Raw genomic sequence first — 25,232 nt, forward strand, 5'->3', positions numbered from 1 at the left:
GTAAAAAATAGGCAGATGGAATACCGTCACAGACAAGAGAAAATCTGCAGATGCTGGAAATCCACGCAACGCACGCAAAATGGTGGAGGAACTCAGCAGTCCAGGCAGCATCTAGGGAAAAGAGTTTTGTTAATGTTTCAAGCCGAAACCTCAACAATACTTTTTTCCATAGCTGCTGTCTGGCCTGCTGAGTTCCTCCAGCATTTTATGTGTGTTGTTAGATGGTATACAGTGTTGGAAAAAGCATGATAATGCAGTTTTGTAAAAGGAACAATAGTGCAGACTATTATCTAAATGATGAGAAAACTCAAACATCAGGGGGACTTAGGAGTTTTCGTGCAAGACTCCCAGAAGGTTAATTTACAGGTTAAGTCTGTGGTAAGGAAGGCAAATGCAATGTTGGCATTTATTTCAAGGAGAACAGAAAATAAAAGCCAGGAGATAATGCAGATCCTTTATCAGACTCAGGCCGCACTTGGTGTATTGCCAACAGTATTGGGCCCCAGATCTCAGAAAGGATGTGTTGTCTTTGGAAAGAGCCCAGAGGAGGTCCACAAGAATGATTTCAGGAATGAAAGGGTTAACATGAGAGGAGTGTTTGGCACCTTTGGCCCTGTAGTCACTGGAATTTAGAAGAATGAGGGGGGATCTCATTGAAACATACCGTATGTCGAAAGGACTATATAGAGTGGATGTGGGGAAGATGCTTCCTATGGTAGGGGTATCCAGAACTATAGCACACAGCCTAAAAAATTGAGGGGCAACCTTTTAGAACAGAAGTAAAGAGGAATTTTTTTTAGCCAGAGAGTAGTGACTCTATGGAATAATTTGCCACACGTTGCGCTGGAGGCCAAATCCGTGGGTATATTTAAAGCAGAAATTGATAGCCTCCTGATTTGTCAGGGCATCAAAGGATACGGCGAGAAGGCAGGCGTATTGGGTTGAGCAGGATCTGGGATCAGCCATGAAGGAATGATGGAGCAGACCCAATGGGCTGAATGGCCTAAATCTGCTGCTATGTCTTATGGTCTCACGGACCATTTAGAAATGAAATGAGGAAAAATTTCTCCACTCACATGGTGGCGATTCTTTGGAATTCTCAACTCAGAATTTGTGTGAAGGCTCATTTGTTGAGATCGTTAAAAATGTATATAAGTTTCTGGATACTAAGGGACTCAAAGGAAATGGGATTAATGCAAGTATATGGTGCTCTTGCTCTTGCTAAGTGGTAGAGCAGACTCAAAGGGTAGATGGCCTACTTGTACTTGTATTTCTTATGTTCAAATGTTGCAACACCGGATTCAGTTAGTGTCGGAATTAACCTGTTCTGATGTAGGACCAGGGAATGCCAGCTGTATCCCTAGATAGGACGTCACCTGTGGTAGGGCAATGTAGGAATAGTTTTGACTTTTCAGATCAATGTCATTTCTTCATGAACTGGCACATTGTCTCGGTTCCTCTTTCTGCAAATGCTTCCTGGCTTAATGGCCTTTTTTCTGCATTTTCTCATTTTATTTCAGGTTGCCAGATCTGGTATTTTTTGTTTTGTTAATTTTCCTTTTTTTTTGATGAGTTCTGATGCTAAGTCATTAAGCTGTAACATGAAATCTAGTTTTTTTTCTCTTTCAGATGCTTCCTGACCAACTGGGCTTCTCTTGCATTTTCTTTTATTTCAGAATTCCAGCAACAGCTGTGTTTTGTCACTCACAGTTCCAGTAATTTATTGTTTTTTTTCTCTCTCTCGTCTGTTTTTATAGCTCCTCCACAGAGATTAGTTGTCAGTAATAAATCTTTACCAGCCTCACTTAACAGACCTAATTCTACTGTGCACTACCAGTCATCTTTTGGCCTCATTCCTACCATTACTGTGTTCTCTGCACCCCCTTCCCCTTTGCCCATGTCTGAGTTTTCCCAGTTGTGGTGAAACAATGTTCTGCTGATGCACAACAGAGCTGCCGATATTTACATAGAAGGAGGACGGAAGAGCAGGAAGTCAAGTGCCTGAATTACAAAAGAACCAGTATTGTATTTTCAGAGGCAAGTCTCACTCTGAATGGAAGGTGGCAAGCAGACAGAAAGGATCAAGGTGCTGATGTCAGCATTATGAGCTTTGATGCCATTCAACTGGCTTTCTGGCATGCTTCAAGAACACTATATATGTAACGTACAAGAGGAATCTCTTTAAGGTAAATATTTTGTTATGGAAGAAATGTGCTCAGATTTTACTTGGTTATTGATAATGGGTTTATTATTGTCACACTTACCAAGATACAATGGAAAGCCTTTGTTTGAATGCCGTCCAGACAGATCATTCATACTTAAATAAATCAAGAAGGAAAAACAAAATGCAGACTATACAGTTAGTTACAGAGAAAGTATGGTGTAGGTAGACAAGTGAGGTGCTAGGACTATGACAAGGTAGATTGAGAGATCAAAAGTTCACCTTTATCATTGAAGTTCGTACAAGAGTCTAATATCTGTGGGATAGAAGGTGACCTTGAACCTGGTAGGTGGGTGCTCTCAAAATTGGCATCTTCCGTGAGATGGAACGGGGCAAAAAGAGATTAAATGGAGGGTGAGCTGCTTTAAATTATGTTGGCAGCTTTCCCTAGAGGTGGAAAGTGTTGTCAGTCGTGGAGGGGAGAAGACCTTCCTGGATCTGGCTGTCATTGAAAAGGAGACCCAGATGTGTTGAACAGCCATAGATTTCCCTGACTCTGTGGTGCCCTTATGGTCAGATTAATATACATAAATTAGTCAGGTGAATAGCATGGTCCTGAGGATGAAAATCAAAAGGCACCTTGAGAACCCTTAACCCTTAATTGAAGTAACACAAATCTCTCTTTTTCTTGCGATAGAAGTGGATAGATGTAGGTGCTTTTGCACTGTCTGCTGGAGTAGACATAGGCAAGATTCTTAACAGTATTGCTGAGCAGAGGGATCTTGGGATCAAGTTTATATCTCCTTGAAAGTCACTACAATGTCAATACGGTGGCTAAGGAGGCTTATGGAATACTTGCTTTTCATAGTCCAGGCATTGTGTTCAAAAGTCAGGAGGTTATGGTACAACTTTATAAAATTCTGGTTAGGCCATATCTGGAGTTCTGGTTCGCCCACTATAGGAAGGATGTTGAGGCTTTGCAGAGGGTGCAGAAGAGGTTTACCAGGATGTTGCCTGGTTTGGAGGGTGTGTGCTATCACGTGAGGTTGGGCAAACTTGGGTGATTTGCCTGGAGTGCTAGAGGCTGAGGTCTACAAGATTATGAGAGGCATAGATAGAGTGGACAGAGTATCTTTACCCCAGGGTTGAAATGACAAATATCAGAGGCTATGCACTGAAGGTGTGAGGAGGTAGCTTGAAAGGGGATGTAAGTTGAGGGGTAAGTTTTTTACTCAGAGCATCATGGATGCCTAAAATGCACAGCCTGGTATGGCGGTAGAGTCAAGTACACTAGAGGCTTTCAAGAGGTGTTTGGACAGACACATAGATGTGAGGAAGATGGAGGGATATGGACATGGTATATGTAGGAGGGATTCGTGTTTGGGTGGTTTTGATTTGCTTTTTCGCTGGTTAGGCACAACACTGTGGGCTGAATGGCCTGTTTCCGTGCTGTGCTGCTTTACGTTCTAAGTCAGAAGCAAGCAGGGATGATCAAAAATAAAAGGTACACCATCTAACCATTAAAAAATTATAATTATGATATAACGATGCACTGCCCCTGCAACATTTATTCTGCTCATTATATTTTACACATTAATTACAAAGTTCTTTGCTGAGCATCAAAAGGAATTGGATTGCTGCAGTTAGGAAGACACCTGTCAGCAATGATGAATCTGTTTTCCTTAATATTCATGAGACTGAGTTCATGAGCCAATGGTGATATAAATACTATATCTGAAACCTTTACAGAGGACTGTTCACATTAGTTGAAAATACTGAGTTCAGGAAGGAAATTCACAATGTGACTGCAAAATGTAGCAGAAGCGATTGATTAGATTTGGTCAAACTGTCAGGAGGTTTAGAAGAACGAGTGATAATCTTTCCGAAACATAATATTCTGAAGGGGCTTGACAGAGTGGATGGTTTGAGGCTGCACCACTGGTGCAGGAAATAAAACTCAGTAGGCATAGTCTCAGAAAGGGGTAGTGGGATGCAATAACTTTGAGCCAAACTGAAAAAGAGTTTATTCTCTCTGAGGTTCATGAATCTTTGGAAATCCCTATTCCCAGAGAGCTGATGAATTCAAGGATTTCCGGGACAAAAACAGAAAATCCTGGAAACACCCAGCTGCTCAGGGAGATGTCTATAGAGAGAAAGTGAGTCAGGTTATACATTCTGCACCAGAACTGGAAGAGCGAGAAGGCAAACTAGTTTTAAATTGCAGAGAAGGTGGGGGGGGGGGGTGCGGATGGATAGGACGGAGGGAGTATCACTAGTAGGATGAAGCATGGATTGCCATGATCATAAACTATTGATGCAGCCACTTGGTTAATAGGTTAATGAGGACATAAAAGAATAATTAAAGGAATCAGATGAAGTCATCTGGTTGATAGGATAATGTAGACATTTAAGGAGAGAAAAAGTAAACAAAGGAATCTCAATGGTTCGAGCAGCATCTTTTGGGAGAAAGGAATTGTCAACATTTTGGGCCAAAAATCTGTATCAAGTTTCAGCCCAAAACATCAGCTACTCATTTCTCCCACAGATACCGCCAAATCTAGTGAGCTCCTTCACCAGATTACTGGTTCCAGCACTTGCAGTCTCATGGGGGGAGCCTGATGTCTCACGTAGCGCATATCTTCACAGTATTCTTCATAAGATCAGACATATATCCTGTGCCCGACCTATCCCTCAGATCACCCCTGCAATTTAGAGCTAGCTTTCTGAATTCTAATGAAAATCTTCTGACTTGAAATGCTGACTCTGTTTGCGTTTCCACAGATGCTGCCTGACCTGCTGAGTACTTTCAGCATTTTCTGTTTTTATTTGATTTGCGGTCTTTTGATGTGTGTTCTGGATTTCCTTGTTTAATATCATTTGTACTTTCTCCTGCTGTGGCTGAGAGTTTCACTGTGACTTGCTTCTATGTTGTATGATTCTGTGTCCAGGTCTTGAAGCCTTGAGGTCACAGCCATAACTTGATGTCACTCTCAAATGTGCTATGATGTTTCAGAATCAGGTTAATTTTGACCGGCATATGTCATGAAGTTTGTAGTCTTTGCAGCAGCAGTAGTTACATAATATATAAATACATATATTAGTATATATATAATAGATAGACATAGAAAAATAGTGAGGTAGTGTTCATAGATTCAATATCCACTTAGAAATCTCATGGCAGAGGGAAAGAAGCTGTTCCTGATTGCTGAGTGCGTGTCTTCAGGCTTTCTGTACCTCCTTCTTGATGGTAGCAATGAGAACAAGGCATGTCCTGGGTGATGGGGATCCTTAATGATGGATGCCGCCTTTCTGAGGCATCACTCCTCGAAGATGTCCTAGATACTACGGAGGGTAGTGCCCATGATGGAGCTGACTAAGCTCACAACCTCTGTGCAGCTCCCCCCCACCCCCACCCTCAGCATACCAGACGGTGATGTAGCCAGAAATCAACTCAGGGAGGGAGCTATTTCAGAGATATGTGTATGGAGGCATGACAGTCATGTGGCTGTATTGCTCATCCAAATACCACCACTAATAATACAAAATTTTATCTTTCAATTCCATCCCACCAAGTTAGTTTAAAAATCTGAAATAAAAAGCCAGCTTTGATGAATCGTGGAAAAAAAAAATGAAAACTCGTTAATTCCACTGATGTCTTTCAGGGATGGTTAACTTGTATGGCCCACTTGCAGCTTCAGACTCAATAACAAACCTTTGAAGTGGCTCAGAATGTCAGTCAGTTTAAAGCTACTGAGAAATGATGATGAATGATGCCCCTGGAACTTATCTCCTGTTCACTATACACATATAAAGGGTTGCATATTGTGACAAAGGTATTCCAGGACTATGTGGGCATGCCCGGGCAATTCCACTGTCAGCCAAGCCTGCTGACTGCATTGGTCTATGACTCAGGATTGAGCAGAAGCACACACTTTATTTGCAACAATCCTCCACTCTCTGTCTTGTTACTTAAATTGGGAGGGGATACTGAAATTTACTTTGCAAATTCTGTTTGCCCCCACTCTTAAAAAAAAGTTTTGAGTTACATAATCTGGTTAGCAGCACAGATACTTCCTCACCCCAGTAGAGATGTTCCTCTTTTTTCCTTTCCATCCCTCCCTATCCTTTTGCATTTTAAGCTACACTCAGTGGCCACTTTATTTGGAGTGTACCTAATAAAGTGGCAACATGCGTGGATCCCAGGATGGTCTTCTGCCGCTGTAGCCCAAAATTTCCAGATTCAATGTGTTGATCATTCCGAGACGCTCTTCTGCACACCACTGTTGTAATGCGTAGTTATTTGAGTTACTGTCGCCCTTCAGCCAGGTTGACCCAGTCTGGCCATTCTCCTCTGACTTCTTTCGTTAATCAGGCATTTTCGCCTACAGAACTGCCACTCACTGGATGTTTTTTTTTTCAGTTTTTCACACCAGTCTGTAGAGACTGTTGTGTGTGAAAATCCCAAGAGGCCAGCAGTTTCTGAGGTACTCAAAGCACCCCATCTAGCACCAACAATTATTCCACGGTCCAGGCCACTTAGATCACATTTCTTTCCCCATTCTTATATTTGATCTGAACAACAACCGAACCTCTTGACTGTCTGCATGCTTTTATCCATTGAGTTGCTGCCACATGATTAGCTGATTGGATAGTTATATTCACAAACAGATGTACAGGTGTACCTAATAAAGTGGCCTCTGAGTGTACCTTGTTTTTTCTCTCTTTTCCAAGACTTATGAATTATCTTTGATCTTATATATTACTACTTTTACCACGAGTATCTGTTCAGATTAATGTTTCTATTATTGCTCAATAAGATGGTTGATATATGTCCCACCCTGCAATTAGCCCATTGCCCGACTCACTTGTGATGCAGATAAAAAGAATTTTCGTAAGTTCAGATTATTATATAATAATTCTTCATGACAGAGTGATTTGTACATGCAACTATTCTTCCTTTTCAAGAAAGTATACCTCTTGATTATCTGACTTTCATTAAAGGTGTATACTTTATGTACTATATGTTCATTATAAATAGTTTACTGAATTACATACAATCTCTTTCTATACGAACTAAACCAGCAAATCATCAGTTTGATCTATTACAAATAAACAGGGAATGAGACTTTTCATAAACATGAGAAATTCAGCAGATGCTGGAAATCCAAAGCCACACATACAAAATGCTGGAGGAAATTAGCAGATCAGGCAGCATCTATGGAAATGAATAAGCAGTTGGCATTTTGGGCCTAGATCTTCTTTAGGACTGGAAAGGAATAGGGAAGACACTAGAGTAAAAAAGGTGGGGTGAGGAGGAGGATAGCTAGGGGTTAGGTGAAGCCAGGTGGGTGGGAAAAGTAAAGGGCTGGAGATAAAGGAATCTGATAGGAGGGGAGAGTGGACCATAGGAGAAAGGGGAAGGGGGGGACCCAGAAGGAGATAATAGGCAGGTGAGAAGAGGTAAGTAGCTAACTGGGGAATAGAAGAAGAGGGGAGGGGGAGGGATTTTCTTTCACCAGAAGCAGAAATCGATATTCATGCCATCAGGTTGGAGACTACCCAGACAGAATAAAGTGTTGCTTCTCCCTCCTGAGGGCGGCCTCACTTGGCACAAGAGAAGGCTTTGAATGGACCAACACGTTGGAATGGGATTGGGAATTAGAATTAAAATGTTTGGCCACCAGGAAGTTCCACTTTTAGCGGATGGAGTGGAGGTCCTCGAAGCAGTCTCCCAATTTACGATGGGTCTCACCAATGTAGAGAAAGCCACATCAGGAGCATTGGACACAATAGACACTCCAGCAGATTCGTACAAGTGTTATGTCACCTGGAAGAACAGTTTGGGGCCCTGAATGGAAGTGAGGGAGGAGGTGAATGGGTGGGTGTAGCACTTTGGTCCTTTGCCAGATAAGTGTCAGGAGGAAGGTTAGTAGCGAGGGACAAATGCTCAAGGGAGCCACATAGGGACAGAAAATGGCTAATACAAGGGAGCATAACTAAGATGGTGGGACGAAAGTATAGGGGAATGTCAAGGGTAGGTGTTTTACACAGAGAATGGTAGGTGCCAGGGGTGGTGGTAGAGGCAGATACATTAGGGACATTTAAGAAACTATTAGGTAGGCACATGGATGAAAGAAAAATGAAGCACTATGTGGGAGAAAAATATTAGATTGTTCTTGGAGTAGGTTAAAAGTTTGGCACATCATCGTTGGCCAAGTGCATTTAAACTAAATATGAGGGGTAAGGATAAAAAAACAGTAAATAGTGAATGTATTTTATAGTGAATTAATTTAAACTGAAATATGAAAACTCTGTTGCGGAAATGAAGGAAATTGTTTTTGACAAATCACACTGAAGCTGGAACAGGTTCTAACTGTAATCCTCTAGAGGTTGCACTCTGTTTCTGCCCCTTCCTTTGGACAAACTTTACAATTCTACAGTTAAATGTTCAATTCAGAGTCTTACATAGAAATAGGTTAAAAATAACCTGCAAATGTACAGCTGGGAAATTTACATTAGGGAAGAAAAATGTATTTCTGCCCATTGAGATGTAAACATAACTAATCACCCTTCATCGTTCAAATGAATAAAGTGAACCACATTAATCTTGATATCAACAGATTCTGTGCATTCGATATTTGAGCGATTAAGTTAAAGATGGAATTCCCCTCATCTCAGGACTTATCTTCAAATCCTGGTGAGCAGTCAGATGAAGAAGCTCATTTTGTTCTTGCTATGATTTTATTTTCTTGCTATGATCTTATGTTTCATCATGACAGGCTGAAGACTTTAACATGACAGGTATGTGGGCTGAGAAATGTAGCACTACATTTTTTTCTATTGAAAAATCAATCTTACCAGAAGATTGTGAAATTGTTGCCACACACTTTTTCTAGGTCCTTTGTGCACCTGATGGTGTATCAGATATCCATTGAGTAATGGTGTCTAAAACACCACTTCCCTTACTTTTGTCCACGAGTATGCGGCCTGCAGGTGCATGGGCCATTCATGTAGAAGATGGCCACCGCAACACTTCCATCTGGGCCCTAATGAAGGATCTCGGCCAAAAACATCAACTCCATTTCTTTCCAAAGATTCTCCTGACCTGCTGAGTTCCTCCAGCATTTTGTGTGTGATACTTCCATCTAATACTTCACCAGTAGCCACCTATGCCCACCCCTCACAGCAGCTTCCAGCTGTCTGTCTGTTCCAGTTAAATTCTATTCCCACTCTGACTGCTGTGTCTTTGTCTGTAATGCCACTTTTAAACAGGCATAGGCAGCATGGTTAGTACAACACTTTACAGTACCTACGACCAAAGCTCAATGCAATGCTGTCTGTAAGGAGTTTTTACATTCTTCCTGTGGCTCCCTGAATTTTCTCCAGGTGCTCCGGTTTCCTCCCACAACCCAGATATGTAATGGTTGTAGGTTAATTGGTCATACTAATCTGTCTCATGATTAGGCTAGGATTAAAAACTGGAGAACTGCTGGGCAGCGTGACTTGAAGAGCTGGAACAGCCTATTCCACGTTGTATCTTAATAAATAAATAAATAAATTGCATCCCTGAAGAGTTAACAATGACCATAAGCTGTGCAGTTTGTATCAGAATGAGTTAATTTTGATGAAAGGTCATCAACCTGTAACATCAGCTCTTTTTTCACAGATGCTGCCAAACCTGACTGTTTTATTTCTGCTTTCCAACATCTGCTGTAGTTTGCATATCACTGCTGCAGCATTTTCCTTCTCTCCACCACCATCAAAGTTTTCATTTTATTTACACTTCCTCCAAAGAGATCCACTATTAAGATATCCAGTATCCACTACTGAGAGTTCAGAACCTTCTTGCTAAAGCTTGAGCTCCACCTCATCTCAAAACCTCCCAATTTTTTCTGTCCACCCTCCCCCTTCTCTGCACTTTTTTTAGATTCTGAGAACACTCAGTCCTCTTTTATTGTCATTTAGAAATGCAGACATGCATTAAGAAATGCCTTTCAAATGTGTTTGATTTCTAATTCTTATTTTGATGAAAGGTAATCAGGCTGAGAGTGTAACGCTGTTTCTCCCCTATAAACACAACCTCATCTATTGATTTAACTGGAATTTTCTACCTTTATTTCAGATTTCCAATAGTTTTGTTTTTCAATTATGGCATAATTCATTGCCACTTCTCTCCCAGAAATGTCTAGCATGAAGAAGGTCTGCTCCTCTTTTTAATGAGATTTCTGGGTGTCTGTTTTTGCTGGTGTCTTATTTTACCTCGTTTGCTCTCAGTGGTTTTTTGCTCCCCTTTTGGTTTTTAGATCAAAACTCACGTCCTCAGCCACATCTCCTTCTGTTCTACGAGGCCACCACTCTCATCTCTCATCCATCTCCATCTCCATCCCCCTCCCACTCACCCCCCTCTCTCTCTCTCTCTCGCTCTCTCTCGTACATTAGTGATTGTATTGATGCAATTTCAGTTCATGACATTCAAAAATTTAATCATCTCAGCTGTCATTTTCTACCCTACTCTCACTGTCATATGGTCCAATCCTGTCTCTTCCCTTAGCTTTCTTGATTTCTTTACTTTCATTTCAGAAGACAGGTTAGTGATTATGACCCTTAAGGGCACAGACTTCTCCAGCTATGTCAAGTGCCATTTTGCCTCTTGTAAAGGTCCATAGGATGAAGTACTGTACAGCACAGTCTTGGCCCTTCAGCCACAATATTGTGCCACTCTATATAAACCTACTCTATGATTAATCTAACACTTTCCTCCTATATAGCCCATGATCATCCGTTTTTTCTTTCCTGCATGTGCCTACCTCAGAGTCTCCAAAGACTGTTGTATATCCACCCCAGCAGTACATTTCAGCACCCACCACCCTGTATAAAAAAACCTATCCCTGACATCTCCGCTAAACTTTCCTTCACTCACCTTAAATGGACGTTCTCTGGTATTGGCCATTGCCGCACCGATGAAAAGATGCTGGTGTCCTACTCTATGTCTTCCATAATCATTTCTATATTCCTCTATCTAATAATCCTCTATCAAGTCACCTGTGATTATCCTTCACTCCAAAGAGGAAAATCCTAGCTCACTCAACCTTTCCTCATAAAACATGTTCTCTAATCCAGGCAACATCCTGGTACATCTCCTCCGCAAATGTCCACATCTTTCCTATAATGACATGACCAGAACTGAACACAATACTCCAAATGTGGTCTAACCAGCACTCATAGTGCTGCTATATCAATAGTTCCATTTAATATCAGAGAAATGTAGACAATATAGAACCTGAAATTATTGGTCTTTGCAGACGTCCACGAAAACAGAAGAGTACCCCAACGAATGAATGACAGTAAAAATGTTAGAACTCCAAAGCTCCCTTCTCCCCACTCCCACATGCAAGCAGCTAAAAAGCATCAACTCTCCGCCCCCGACTTATTTCAGCAAAAAAAAGCATCAGTACTCTCCACCCACCAAGCAAGCAATAGCAAAGTTCCCAAGACAGACCATGATCTGCAGTACAGAAAAACTAATTGTTCACCTGACCAATTTGACATGAACAGTCTCAGTCTCAGTCTCTCTCTCTCTCTCTCTCTCTCTCCCCCCACCCCTCTAATAAAGGGGCAGAGATGTGTCATGCAGAGAGAGAGGAGACCAACAAAAAACAAACAACTCACTGATTTATGCACATAGTATTGTTTATATATTTATATTTATGTATTTCAAGAGCTCGTGGTTTCTGAACTTAATCCCCCAACATGTGCCTTCTGAACTGCCCTATTAGCTTGTGTGGCAATTTTGAGGGATCTACATACTTTGACCCCAAGATCCCTCTGTTCCTCCACACTGCTAAGATTCCTGCTATTAACCTTGTACTCTGTCTTCACGTTTGATCTACCAATGTGTATCACTGCACACTTTTCCAGACTGAGTTTCCTCTGTTGATTCTGCACCTGTCTACAAATTCTGCACTATCGACAATAGCACCAAACTCTGGGTCATCTGCAAACCAACTCACCCTTCCACTTCCTCATTCCAATTCACTCTTCCACTTTCTTTATCTCTTTTATATCTGTTCTGATGATACCTTCCATGCCAATGCTTTCAAGAAGCCTTCTTTTATCCTTAATGAGGCTTCACCTTTACCATCAATGATAGGAGTCTCAACTACATTGTTTCCATATACCCATTCCCTTTCATTCCCTTTTCTCCTAAACCGAGCAGATGAGGGCTCATCTTCCACCCCAACTGCTTCTACATTTGACAAGTCATCCTCTATAAAATGGCCACCTTCAATGTGGTCTCACTACCTGACACTTCTTCCTCTTCCCTCTCCTATCCGCATTCTGCGGGTACTATTTCCTCTTCAACTCCCCATTTTGTTCTTCTATCCCCATCAAGATCCTTGTCCCTTCTGACAACACATTCCCTGTGATCCATCCATTGATCCCTATACTCCTTCCATGTTAATGTATTACATTCAGTACACACAATGTGGTCTTCTCCACACTGTGGAAACCAAATGCAGATCTGGTTACCCATTCAGCAGAACACCTCATGCTGACCTTCCTGCTGCCTGTCTCTATGAATTCCAGCCAATATTCCTTTCATTCCTTTTGTTAAAACCCAACATACGCTTGAGGAACATTATCTCATCTTTTATGTGGCTGTACTACAACACTTATGACACGGAATTTGACAATTTCAGAAAACCAGCCTGACTGAGTTCTGAAGAGAGCCCATTGACCTCCAAGTTTAAATGATATCTTTTTTCTCTACTGATGTTGCATGACTTGCTGAATGTCAGGAAATGTAGCGGAAACTTGACCCAAAAGCGGGGCAGTGGAGATGATTTAACAGTAAACTATATCTTTACTAATGGACAGGAAAATAACAAGCCACAAGGGCACCACAAAACAAGAGAGAACAGAAACTAAACAGAGCAGGCAACAAGGTAAAGTTTAGTCAGGCAGAGTGAAAGCTAGCAGCAACTGGTTGAGGTCAACTGGTTCGGTAAGTGAGCATTGACTGTGAATAAGAACGGGGGTTAAATAGGTTGCAGGTGATGAGTCTGGAACGAGCAGCAGGTGAATCCTATTAGCTGGGTAGAAGCTGGCAAGTGCCTTTATGTGCAGGCTGGGAGGAGGCCTGACACTGAGTATTCATTTCTATTTCGGATTCCAGCAACAGCTGTGTTTTTGTCTCAGTTTCAGCAGTGTTTTCTCTCTTCTCTGTCCTCATTCACCTATTTACATAACATTTGTATCTCCTACACAGACCCACTGTGATTGACAAGCGTTCAGCACCCTCATCTGCCACCACATTTCTTTCATCTGGCTTCCCTTTGTGTTCATCCTGTCACAGATTCTCTCAAACCTCCCCCCTTCTCGGCAATGAGACACATTTGATTTCTAATGTTTCCTGGATCTGAAAAAAGGTCACTGACTTGAATCATTAACTCTGTGTCTCTACACACTGCCTGATCTGCTGAATATTTCCAGCATTTGCTGTTATTATCCCATCGCAGCTCTTGTGAGGCTGACTTCATAACTTAAAATGATCTTCAGCCAGCGAGTCTTGTGTTAGAAACCCCAAATCAACTTCACCCTCATTAGATAAAATACTTCTCCCTCAGAAACACAAGAGGTTCTGCAGATGCTAGGAATCCAGAGCACCAAATACAAAATACTTGAGCTACTCTGCAGGTCAGGTAACATCTGCGGAAATGAATAAACAGTCAACACTTCTGGCCGAAGTCCTTCACTTCAACAGGACTGGAAAGGAAGGGGGAAGAAGCCTAAATAGGAAGGTCAGGAAGGGGAAGGAGTACAATCTGACAAGCTGTAGGCAAAACCAAATGTAACCCTTGGGCTCGGCCAGCATGTGTTCATCTAGGGGAAAACAACTTCGGGCCCTGCCAAACCGAGAAATCTCGTTTGTGTGGATGCTGCATGATGTGTTGCCCGGTTACAAATCCACACCGCAAAATATCAGACAGTACACCGTATGAGTGAACTTTATAAATCTTAATCTGATTAAAGGGATAGTAAAGAAAATAAAAAGTAAAAGGCCCCATTTTAAGGGAAAAAGTGTATTGCTCATTGTTGGAGCTCACTGATATGGCTATTCATCAACTACCGACCTCCTCCAAGTGTTGCCGACCTTCAGACCCTCGCTCCTCAGTCCACTCCATCCAGTGGTCTTCCGACTCTCTCCATTCATGTCCTCTCTCTCCATTGCTCTCCGATGAAAGACCACGAAAAACCCAGCTTCCAGACACACAAGAAAGAACAACATTTCCTCATTGGCTAACACACCTTCCAGAGCCCCGTTATCTTTAGCCATAACCCAAACATTGCTGCTACAGAGAAACCATTACCTTAACAGTGGAATATTACATAGAAACCATTACATTAGCCTTAGCAGTGAAACCTTGCAGTGTGTTACACATATGAGTAAGAAGGTGGGTGGATGGGGGTGGTGGAAGAGGTAAAGTGCAGAACAAGAAGGAATCTGAAGGGAGAGGAGAGTAGACCATGGGGCATCAGGTGGAGGTTATGGCAGGTGAGCAGAAGAGAAGGGGTAAGATAGAAGCCAGAATGGGAAGTAGAGAAAGAGAGAAAGAGAAGGGTAGGATTACCAGAAGACAGAGAAATCAATGTTCATGCCGTCAGTTTGGAGGCTACCCAGACAGAATATAACTGGGAACTTAGCATATATACCTTGTTAGAAAGGATAGGCTGTTAGGCAGAGAGGTGGAGTGGGTACATTGGTAAAAAATGAAATCAAATCCTTAGAAAAAAGTAACATAGGAATGGAAGATGTAGAAGCCTCGAAAGTGGAGTTAAGAAACTAAAAGGGTACAAATTTCATGATGTAGGTTATAAACAGGACCACAAACAGTAGCCAGGATGTACAATATAAATTAAAATGGGACAGAGAAAAGGCTGATAATAAGGTCAATGTTACGATACTATTGGGGGATTTCAATATGCAGGTAGATTGGGAAAATGAGGTGCTAGATCCTAAGAGCGTGATTTTGTAGAATGCCTATGAGGTGTCTTTTTAGAGCAGTTTGTGGTTGATCCTACTGGAGAAAAAATTAAGGATCAAATGTTGTGTAAAGAACCAGATTTGATTAAGGAGCTTAAAGTAGAGGAACCCTTAGGAGACAGGGATCATAATATGATAGAATTCACCTTGCAGTTTGGGAGGGAGAAGATAATGTCAGATGTATCAGTATTACAGTGGAGTAAATGGAATTACAGAGGCAAGAGGGAGGAGCTGGCCAAAGTTGATTAGAAGGGGACACAATCAGTGATGATGGCAGAACAACAACAGCTGGAGTTTCTCTGGGCAATTTGGAAGGTGCGGGATAAATTCATCCCAAAGATGAACAAGTATTCTAAAATGAGGTTGAGGCAAATGTGGTTGATAAGGGAAGTCAAAAACAGCACAAAAAGAAAATGTGAGGGCATATAATATAGCAAAAAATAGTGGGAAGTTGGGAAGCTTTTAAAAACCAACAGAAGGCAACTAAAAAAACATGAGAGGAAAGATGAAATATGAAAGTAAGTCAGCCAATAATATAAAACAGCATACTGAAAGTATTTCTCAGATATATAAAGAGTAAAAGAGAGGTGAGAGTGGATTTTGGACTGGTGGAAAATAACGCTGGCGAGATAGTAATTGGGAACAAAGAAATAGCAGAAAAACTTAATTAAGTGTTTGGCATCAGTCTTCATTAAAGAAGGCACTAGCAGTATGCCAGAAATTTAAGTGTGTCATGGGAAATAAGTGAGTGTAGTTGCTATTAGGACAAGGTGCTTGGGATGCTGCAAGCTCTGAAGGTAAGTAAGTCATGTGGACCACATGGATCACACCTGGAGGACAGGAAAATTGCAAACGTCATTCCACTCTTCAAGAAGGGAAGGGCACAGAAAAGTGGAAGTTATAGGCCAGTTCACCTGACTTCAGTGGTTTGAAGGATGTTGGAGACCATTATTAAGGATACAGTTTCAGGATACTTGGAGGTGCATGATTAATTAGGCCAAAGTCAGCATGGTTTCCTTAAGGGGAAATTTGCCTTTACAAATCTATTGGAACTCTTTGAGGAAATTGCGGGCAGGATAGACAAAGGAGAGCCAGTGGATGTTGTTTACTTGGATTTTCAGAAGGCCTTTGACAAGGTGCCGCACTAGAGGCTGCTTAACCAGGTAAGAGCCCATGGTATTACAGGTAAGATACCAACATGGATAGAAGATTCTGGTTGACTGCTGGAGACGAGTGGTATTCCACAAAATTCGGTATTGGGACCATGTCTTTTCATGTTATATGTCAACGATTTAGATGATGGAATTGATGGCTTTGTCGCCAAGTTTGCAGACAATATGAAGGTAGGTAGGTGGTGAGGCAGTAAGTGTTAAGGAAACAGGGAGTCTGCAGATTGGGAGAATGGGCCAAGAAATGGCAATTGGAATAATAGTGTATGTAGGGACGTGTATGGCTGTGCATGTTGGTAGAAGGAATAAAGGCATAGACTATTTTCTAAACAGGGAGAAAATTCAAAAATCAGAGGTGCAAAGAGACATGGGAGTCTTTGTGCAAGATCTCCTAAAGGATAACTTGCAGTTTGAGTCAGCAATAATGAAGGCGAATGAAATGCTAGCATTCCGTACGAGAGGACTAGAATATAAGAGTAAGGATGCGATGCTAAGGCTTTGTAACACCTCACCTGAAATATTGTTGAGCAGTTCTGGCATTGGAGATAATTCCAGAGGAGGTTCATTAGAATGATTCCAGGAATGAAATGGTTAACTTAAGAGGAGTGCTTGATGGCTCTGTGCCTGTCACTGCTGGAGTTTAGAAAATGAGGGAGGATCTCATTGAAACCTATTGAGATAGGTGGATGTAGAGAAGATATTTCCTATAGTGGGTGAGTCGAGGACTAGGGGGCACAGCCTCAGAATGGAGGGACGTCTATTTAGCTAGAGGGTGGTGAGTCCAAAGAATTCATTGTCACACATGACTGTAGAGGCCAAGTCATTGAGTATATTTAAAGTGGCACTTGATAGTATTTTGATTAATTTAGGGCATCAGTGGTTACAGGGAGAATGTAGGAAAATGGGGTTGAGAGGGATGATGGAATAGTAGAATAGACGATGGGCTAAGTGGCCTAATTCTGCTTCTATATCTTATGGTCATTGAGGCCGTGCTCCACCAACATGAAAATACCCTCATCAAGGCAGTAGAGGAAGCCATGGACCCACATGGGAGATTGAGAATGGGAAGTAGAATGAAAATGGGTGGCTTCTCTCTCATGGCACACAAGGTGGCACATTGGCACAGATAGTAAAGCCACTGCCTCACAGATCCAGAGATCTGTGGACTGCGCACATTCTCCCTCTGACTGAGTGAGTTTTGCCTGGATGCTCTAGCTTCCCTCCCACATCCCAACAACGTGTAGTTTGATAGGTTAATTGGCTGCATTAAATTGCCACTTGAGAGTAAGTAAGTGGTAGAACCTGGGGGGCTGGGTGGTGGAATTCATATGAATGTGAGGACAATGAAATGGGATTGGGTGAAAGAAGGTTGTTTGTTAACAGTGTGGATTTGATGATCAAAAGGGCCTGGCTCTCTGCTGTATGACTATAACAGTACAATAGACAGCTCTCCCTTGAGGATCCCAACCACCAAGCAGAGTGTAACTGAGATCTCACCCATCATTTAGCAGAACTGTAACTCCCATAATCACAAGTCTGATCCTTGCAACCCCTCAATATCTAGACTGTTTGTCCAAGCCTCAGTATCTAAGGAGAACCTCAGTATAACCCAACCCTTTCTAACCACCCATCCCTATCCTGAGACTGACCTTTGCCACTCCCATGGCAGTTAATCCCAATTCCCTTCCCAGTCATCCAACCCAACCCTTGACACCCTAATCTCTGACTGATGGCTGCAGCCCGAAGAATTTTTCCAGATAAATGTAGCGGGCAGAGGATAGTTACTGATTGTGGACTTCAGAAAGGGTAAGATGAGGGAACACACACCACTCCTCACAAAGGGATCAGAAGTGGAAAGGATAACTTCAAGTTTCTGGGTGTCATCATCTCTGAGGATCTATCCTGGGCCCAACATATTGAAGCAGTTACATAGAAGAAAGGACAGCAGCTATATTTCATTCGAAGTTTGAGGAAATTTGTTATGTCACCAAAGACAATCGCAGATTTCTACAGATGTACAGCGGAGAGGATTCTAACTGTCTGCATCACCGTCTGGTATGGTGGGGGGGGGGCGCGGGTGGCATTGCACAGGATTGAAATGAGCTGCAGAAAGTTGTAAACTCAGCCAGCTCCATCATAGGCAGTAGCCCCACCAGCATCAAGGGCATCTTCAAGGAACAATGCCTCAAAAAGGTGGCATCCATCATTAAAGGCCCCCATCACCCAGGACATGGCCTCTTCTCATTGCTGGCATCAGGGAGGAGGTACTAGAGTCCGAAGGCACACACTCAATGATTCAGGAACAGCTTCTTTACCTCTGCCATCAGATGTCTGAATGGACATTGAACCCATGAACACTACCTCATCACTTTATTTGCGCTATTTATTTAGTTTTACTATTATATGTACTTACTGTAATTCACAGTTTTAATTATTATGTATTCCAATGCATTGTTGCTGCACAACAACAGATTTCATGACATATACCTATGATATTAAACCTGATTCTGATAAAAACTCTGCTCAAGACCTCAGTCACCATGTTGTAGAGCATAGGAACAGGGCCTTCCGCTCTCTGAGTCTGCAGCCAAGTATCATCCACCTTTCTACACTAATGCAAAATTAATCCCATTTTTTATTCTGCCCACATCCTCATCAGCACCCCCCCACCCCAACTAGATCCTGTCACCCACCTACACTCTGGAGGGGGGATTTATAAGTGCTAATTAACATACCAACCCGCATGTCTTTGGAGTAGGGGTCGGAGGAAATGGCGCCTATGGGGAAAAGTGTGAGCATGTGTTGAAGGAGGAGCATGAAAACTCCACGCAGATTGGGTCAGGACTAACACTGAGTCTCTCTTGAGGCTCTGCTGCTGGTGCACCGGGGAGTTAACTGGCAGACTATATCATAGTTATAAAATAATCCCAAAAGACACTTGGATAGGGTGAGATAAGTGGGGAAATGGTTCATCTGCAGTTTAAAACCTAGCAGAGGCTGCACTGACCACCTCTTGTGTCCACATGGTTACTTGTATTTTCTGTCATTTACAGTGGATTGTCACTAATCTGCAGAAGTCTCCAGACTGACTGTCTTTCCTGGTCGCCTCCTCTTTCCCTTTCCTTCACGCCGGTGCATTTTATTTGTGTGCCCTCTTAAGGGCGTGGATACCTCCCGCCTCAACTGCTCCAAGTTCGCCTTGTTCTATTACTTCAGTGCTGAATTGAAAATCTGGGGAAATACCCGTCCATAAATCAGACAACGGCCCATCCGCTTCACAACGCCAGCGCAGCATTGAGCAGAATTTGCGCTGGAGGGCTTGTGGTGAGAGAGGACAACAACACGGCGCTAGGCAACTGACGCTGTGTGCAGTTACTGGTTACCTACACGATCAGGTTAACCTGTTCCACAAAGCGGCACCTCTCACTTATTGGCTGATGTGGCCGATTATTCCCGAGTGACGGATCTGGCAGATTAAAACGATGCAGAGAGGGAGAGGCGAGTCGGGGCCATAGCTGTTCAGATTTTGGGAGGGCAGTCACGGCGCTGGAGCACAACGACCTCAAGAATAGCAAAACACACGAACAAAAGGTAAGTGGTGCTTTTTTGTCTTAAAACAAAACCTGCTTTTCTATTTTCAAAATCTTTCACTGGAGCATCGTTAACATAATAGAAGATTTACCAATTGTTTTCAAAAGTTGTTCTACTAGTTGAAGGAGTAGCCGGAGAGGGGAGGAATGTTCAAAAACTATACGAAGCAAACGGTGAAAGTGTAGCGTGGGGAATCTTTTCCCTTCTGCTTATGAAGCGAGGAGTTCACTCTCGGCAGATTTTGCCCAGAACGCCACTGGTAGGAGGTTATTACACGTGGGACTGTGAACTTTGTCGCGTTGTTTATGTTACATGCTGTCTTTAAAAGTTAATTTGAATTCGAGACGGCGAACAGATAGAACTGGCTGACTTTTTCATGAAACGAAACCACGAGCTGAAACGAAACAATTAACAATATAGATTAAAGTAACATCAGGTCAACATGTTCGCAAAATCAAATTGCATTAATTTTCTCGTAACTGTGAATTGACAGGCTTTCACTATCTCTCTGCTTTCCAGATTGCTAACCCGGTGTGTTGCAGAACGATAGAATGTGGCTCTTCGAAAAAATTAGAGGCTCTGTGGAGAACAATTTGAATCGTGCCGGAGATGCCGGCGGCAGGGAGAAGCAGCCCAAGGCTCCCATGTTCAGCAATGTGTTGACCCCGGATAAAATCCCCGATTTTTTTATCCCTCCCAAATTTCCGAACAGCTCGTCCGAGGGAGCGTCCGCCGAGAACGCCGAAAACCGGCAGAAGTCGTCAAACTTGAGAGCTTCCACCTCCGAGCAGATCTTCGTTACTAGAAGACCTCACGGCAGCCCCAGGATGAAGACTAAGACCTCTTCGGAGGCTGGCAGCAACCTGTTGAAGGTGGCCAACCGGCACATCATTCAGATCGAGAGTGCGGATGAAGCCATTTCTGATGACTTGGCCGAGCCTGGCTGCAACACCAATTATGACCCTCAATCGCAGAGTGCCATGTCTCTGCCTTACATCCCGATGACACAGACTTCCTATGGCTTTTCTACTTTGGTGGAGAGTCCTCACACCAGGAGGAAGGAATCACTGTTCCATTCTGATCATGGGAGCCCCCACACCTCGCCCAGTTCCCCAAGAAAGCGCCCGTCTGGCCACAGAGGCAATGGGGAGAGCCAGCATCTCAACCCACCAGAGTTTAGCCTGTCCCTGGCGAGCACCTACAGATACTTCAGTGGCGGAGAGAGTGACACCGCCTCTTCTGCGGAGTCCTCACCCTTTAACTCGCCCCTTCTCTCCCGTTCGGTCTCGGGGGCATCGCTGCTCAAGATGTTCAGCCACGAGAACCTGGCCAAGCACTGCAAGCCTCTTCAGTCGTTCACCCGCAACAGTTCCCTGTCCACGGACGAGTGCAGCTCCGCCGACGCCAGCCCGAATATCTCCAAAAGGATCAGGTGTCCCACGCCTCCAGCTGGTGGTCCTCCAGCCCCCCAGGGGGTTCTCCCGCTCAGCTTGCTCCAATATCAAGACCGGGTCCATAAAGAGCACACTATCCGCCTCAACAGAGGGGGTGCCATCAGGCTGGCCGCAGAGTATGACAGCACGAACGCCCGCCTTCGCATCCGGATAATCACCGCGGAGGACCTCTACGACAAGACTTTGGACAACAAGAGCATCAACTGTTGTGTCATTTTGTACCTGACTCCCGGCAAGGTCCAGAAGCAGCGGAGCACCATCATCAAGAATAGCAGAAACCCTATTTTCAATGAAGATTTCTTTTTCGACGGACTCCCGCTTGACGAGTTTAAGAGGGCGGCTTTGAAGCTGAAAGTCATCAACAAAGCCTCCAGCCTTAAGCGCGATGCGGTCCTCGGTGAGAAAGAACTGAAATTGTCCTTATTGCTTCCTTTCTTCTGATGTGGGCTCGTTTTCTGCCTGGGGGTATGCTGTGACACATCCCTTAAGTGGTCAATAAACGGCTGCGCTCCTATCTTTAGCTCTAATTTGATGAACTTTTAAGAAGTTTGAAAAATCTTGAACTTTCATAGGGCTAAAGGCATGAGTTATCAAACTCAAGAGATGGGTGATGAAAATCGTTTACATCAGTTAGGCCCCTAGAAGAAATCCATATGTTTGTTAAAACTATTTTGACCATTAATACCACCATTGAAGGAAATGGTACGACATAGAAAAGACGGACACTGCATTGAGAAGAGGCTGTTCAAGGGTAGCATTGAGTCGCATTGCTAGGAGCCCAGTGCGATTCTCCCCACTGGCATTAATCCACACTCCACCCAACACACTGTTAACAACCCCAACAGTTCTGCAACAACTTGATGGAGAGTCCCACATTCTATTGGTAAAAAAAAATACAGTAAAGACTTTACAGGACTTTTTACCGTGCATCTTGTGAATCATGAAGTACTTTATGTTCGAACTGGCCGATCTGAGAGCTCTGAAAAGTTTCATTTAGAGACTTGTACTGTAAGTGCTCACTTCCAGTGTGCGGACTGTGTGTGTGATCTGTGTGTGTGTGTTGGGGGGGGGGGGTGGCGCGGTTGTGGTTTGGCCAGCTCTGGAGAATGGATCCGGGACTCTCATTCCTTCCCACGTTAAAGTTAAAGACAGTCATAACTGTGAAAGGGAGGGAGGAGTCGTGGAAAACTAAGATGTTGTCAACTTTTGTTGAAGTTTTAAGACTAAAGTGTACATATTGTGAGAGATAAAAGTAAATTGTTGTTCACCAACCGTTTGTGAGGTATGTATCATTCTGACTTGAGTATAAAATATATGAATATTTTGACTATATAACTTGTTTCTGTGTACATATTGTTTATGGGGGAAATGTGCCAACAGATCTTTTATTTAATAATTTGCTAAGGCATCCTCCACCACAGAAAACTGTAGGTAGCAAAGTTTCAGACTAATATTCTCACTGAAGGGAGAACTATTATTATGCTTTCTGGTGGATTGTGTTTTCTCTCTCTGCAAGTGGATGTATGGTGTTATCTATATAACATTGCCTGATTTATATTATATTTATGCTTGAGAATGACTTAATAAAGGTAAGTTTCTAAATAGTGTTTGATAGGTTGGTGTTGGTGCACAGTAGTATCATTGTGTGCATGCTTGTTGAAAAGCAAAACATAATGCTGATCACTGTCATTGACCAAGTAAGTTATGTAAAACTCCAACCATATATGGATTCTTGTGACAGCACCGAGACACGCATACATCTGACTTAGTGTTGTGAAATCACATCTATTTATTGATTTATTTTCATTAATGGTAGGGATATAGACATAGCATTGCACTAATAAATGGTTTGAAATAGTTTGGAAAGTACATTTGGTAAACTAACTAAATTAACAAAAGAGGGCTGGAACTAAATTAGCTTACCAAAATCATCTGGAACCCAGTGCCAATGCTAAAATGATAGCTTTGGCATTTGAAAATCTTGTTTAAATATTACAATTCTGCAAAGCACAGGAATAAAATTTAAAAACACAAATGCAAACAACATCTCCATTTTATGTGCAGAGCATAAGATTGATTGAATAAAAAATCCTCCTCTAAATTCATGACAATCAATTCGTAGTATGTTGTCTTTCAGGATTATTAAAAGGCATTTCACACGAGCTGCAATTCTAATGAGCCTCATGTTGTTTGGTTAAATTGGGCAATGAATAATCCATTTCCCATTTCCTAGAAGACTGCAAAAAAAATGGTCATTTGTGACCAGGGTAAGCACATCACTTTTTAACTCTGATCTCAGGATCATAGAATATTTATGGCGCAGGAAGAGTCATTTTAATTAAAACAGATTTTACAAAGAGCAAAAGCTGTATTATTGAGCTGCTGTCATGGAAATAAATCTTTTATAAGTAATTTGTATGAAATCCCTCATAAATCATACATATTCTGAAGAATTTAGATAAATCTAAATTATTATTTGATTCTTTATTTATTAAGTAAATGAGAATGACTGTTTACATTTTGTGCAGAACGTTGTTCAGAATCTTCTAGATGTTGTAATTTGCCTCGTTTTTTGCTACTTAATTTATTATGCCAGAAATAGTGTTATTGACAATCAGGCTCTATGAAGCTGATCTTCAGTGTCTTGCACTGTTTGGTCTGTCCCGCTTGTAATTGTACGTTAAATATATACATCTGGTGGATAAATAAAGTCTGCACTATGTATTGAATCAATAAAAAAAACACCCATGGCATTTCTGCTTTGCTTATTTCTTGAAGTACTTACAGATGGGAAATATATGAAGATCATGATTTGCAGTGGGGTGCACCATTTTTCGCCTTGGGATAAAATATAGATTGATGCAGTTGTAATCCAAATTTCATTACATTAATGCTGTAAGTAGTAATCACTTAAGGTTTTAACAAACAGCTAATTAAAGGACATCTTTAATCTGAATCTAGCCTTGTTGTAAGATGTCTGGAAGGCAGTAACCATCAGTGTTTTCTGCAGATCTAACATACCTCTAGCTTTACTTATTCTCAGGTCAACTCCAGATTCACTTTTCATTTAAATAGGTGTTATTAACTTTTAAAACAAATATCAACCATATCTGTGACTGTTTATTAAAACACTAAATAACCAGCGTTATTTGCAACTATCACACTATCATCATCATGATGTGCCGTGTCATATGACGTGGGCAATCGTGGGTTTTTTTTGCCCATGATTGTTCTTGGCAAATTTTTCTACAGAAGTGATTTGCCATTGCCTTCTTCTGGGCAGTGTCTTTACAAGACGGATGACCCCAGTCGTTATCAATACTCTCCAGAGATTGTCTGCCTGGCGTCAGTGGTTTCATTACTAAGACTTGTGATATGCAGCAGCGGCTAATACAACCATTCATCATCTACTCCCATGGCTTCATATGACCTTGATTGGGGGCTAAGCAGATACTACACCTTGCCCAAGGGTGACCAGCAGGCTAGCGGGTGGAAGGAGCATTTTATACCTCCTTTGGTGGAGATGTATCTCCACCTCACCATCCAAGGGGAGTTAGGGGGACACTAGGAACTTAAATCAATAGAAAGTTGAATTCCCTAGGCAAAACGTGCCATGTTAATTGGAAGAAAGCAATGAGCAAAATACCATTCTACTGCAAGTATCAATGATCACTGATTTTCTCTGAAGATCTTGGAGGCTGCTCAAAGAAAAACAGCAGGCTTGATTCTTAGATATAGATGTGCGAATCAAAAGGAAAGTTCAGAGAGATCTAGGACCAGAAATTAAACACAGGATTGGGACTTGTAGCAAT

The 25,232-nt window shown here is 42.2% G+C and overlaps 1 protein-coding gene across 1 annotated transcript; it reads left to right on the plus strand.

Annotated features, from left to right (window-relative positions):
* The first annotated feature begins 1,992 nt into the window (after positions 1–1,992).
* Positions 1,993–24,157, plus strand: LOC134337147 (C2 calcium-dependent domain-containing protein 4C-like). Its single transcript, XM_063031992.1, has 3 exons — positions 1,993–2,186; positions 19,429–19,966; positions 20,486–24,157. Exon 3 carries the CDS (start codon positions 20,518–20,520, stop codon positions 21,859–21,861), a length of 1,344 nt encoding a protein of 447 aa, XP_062888062.1. The 5' UTR covers positions 1,993–2,186; positions 19,429–19,966; positions 20,486–20,517; the 3' UTR covers positions 21,862–24,157.
* Positions 24,158–25,232: the final 1,075 nt, after the last annotated feature.

This window comes from Mobula hypostoma, chromosome 24 (assembly GCF_963921235.1).
Source record: "Mobula hypostoma chromosome 24, sMobHyp1.1, whole genome shotgun sequence".
NCBI classification, from domain to species: Eukaryota; Metazoa; Chordata; class Chondrichthyes; order Myliobatiformes; family Myliobatidae; genus Mobula; species Mobula hypostoma.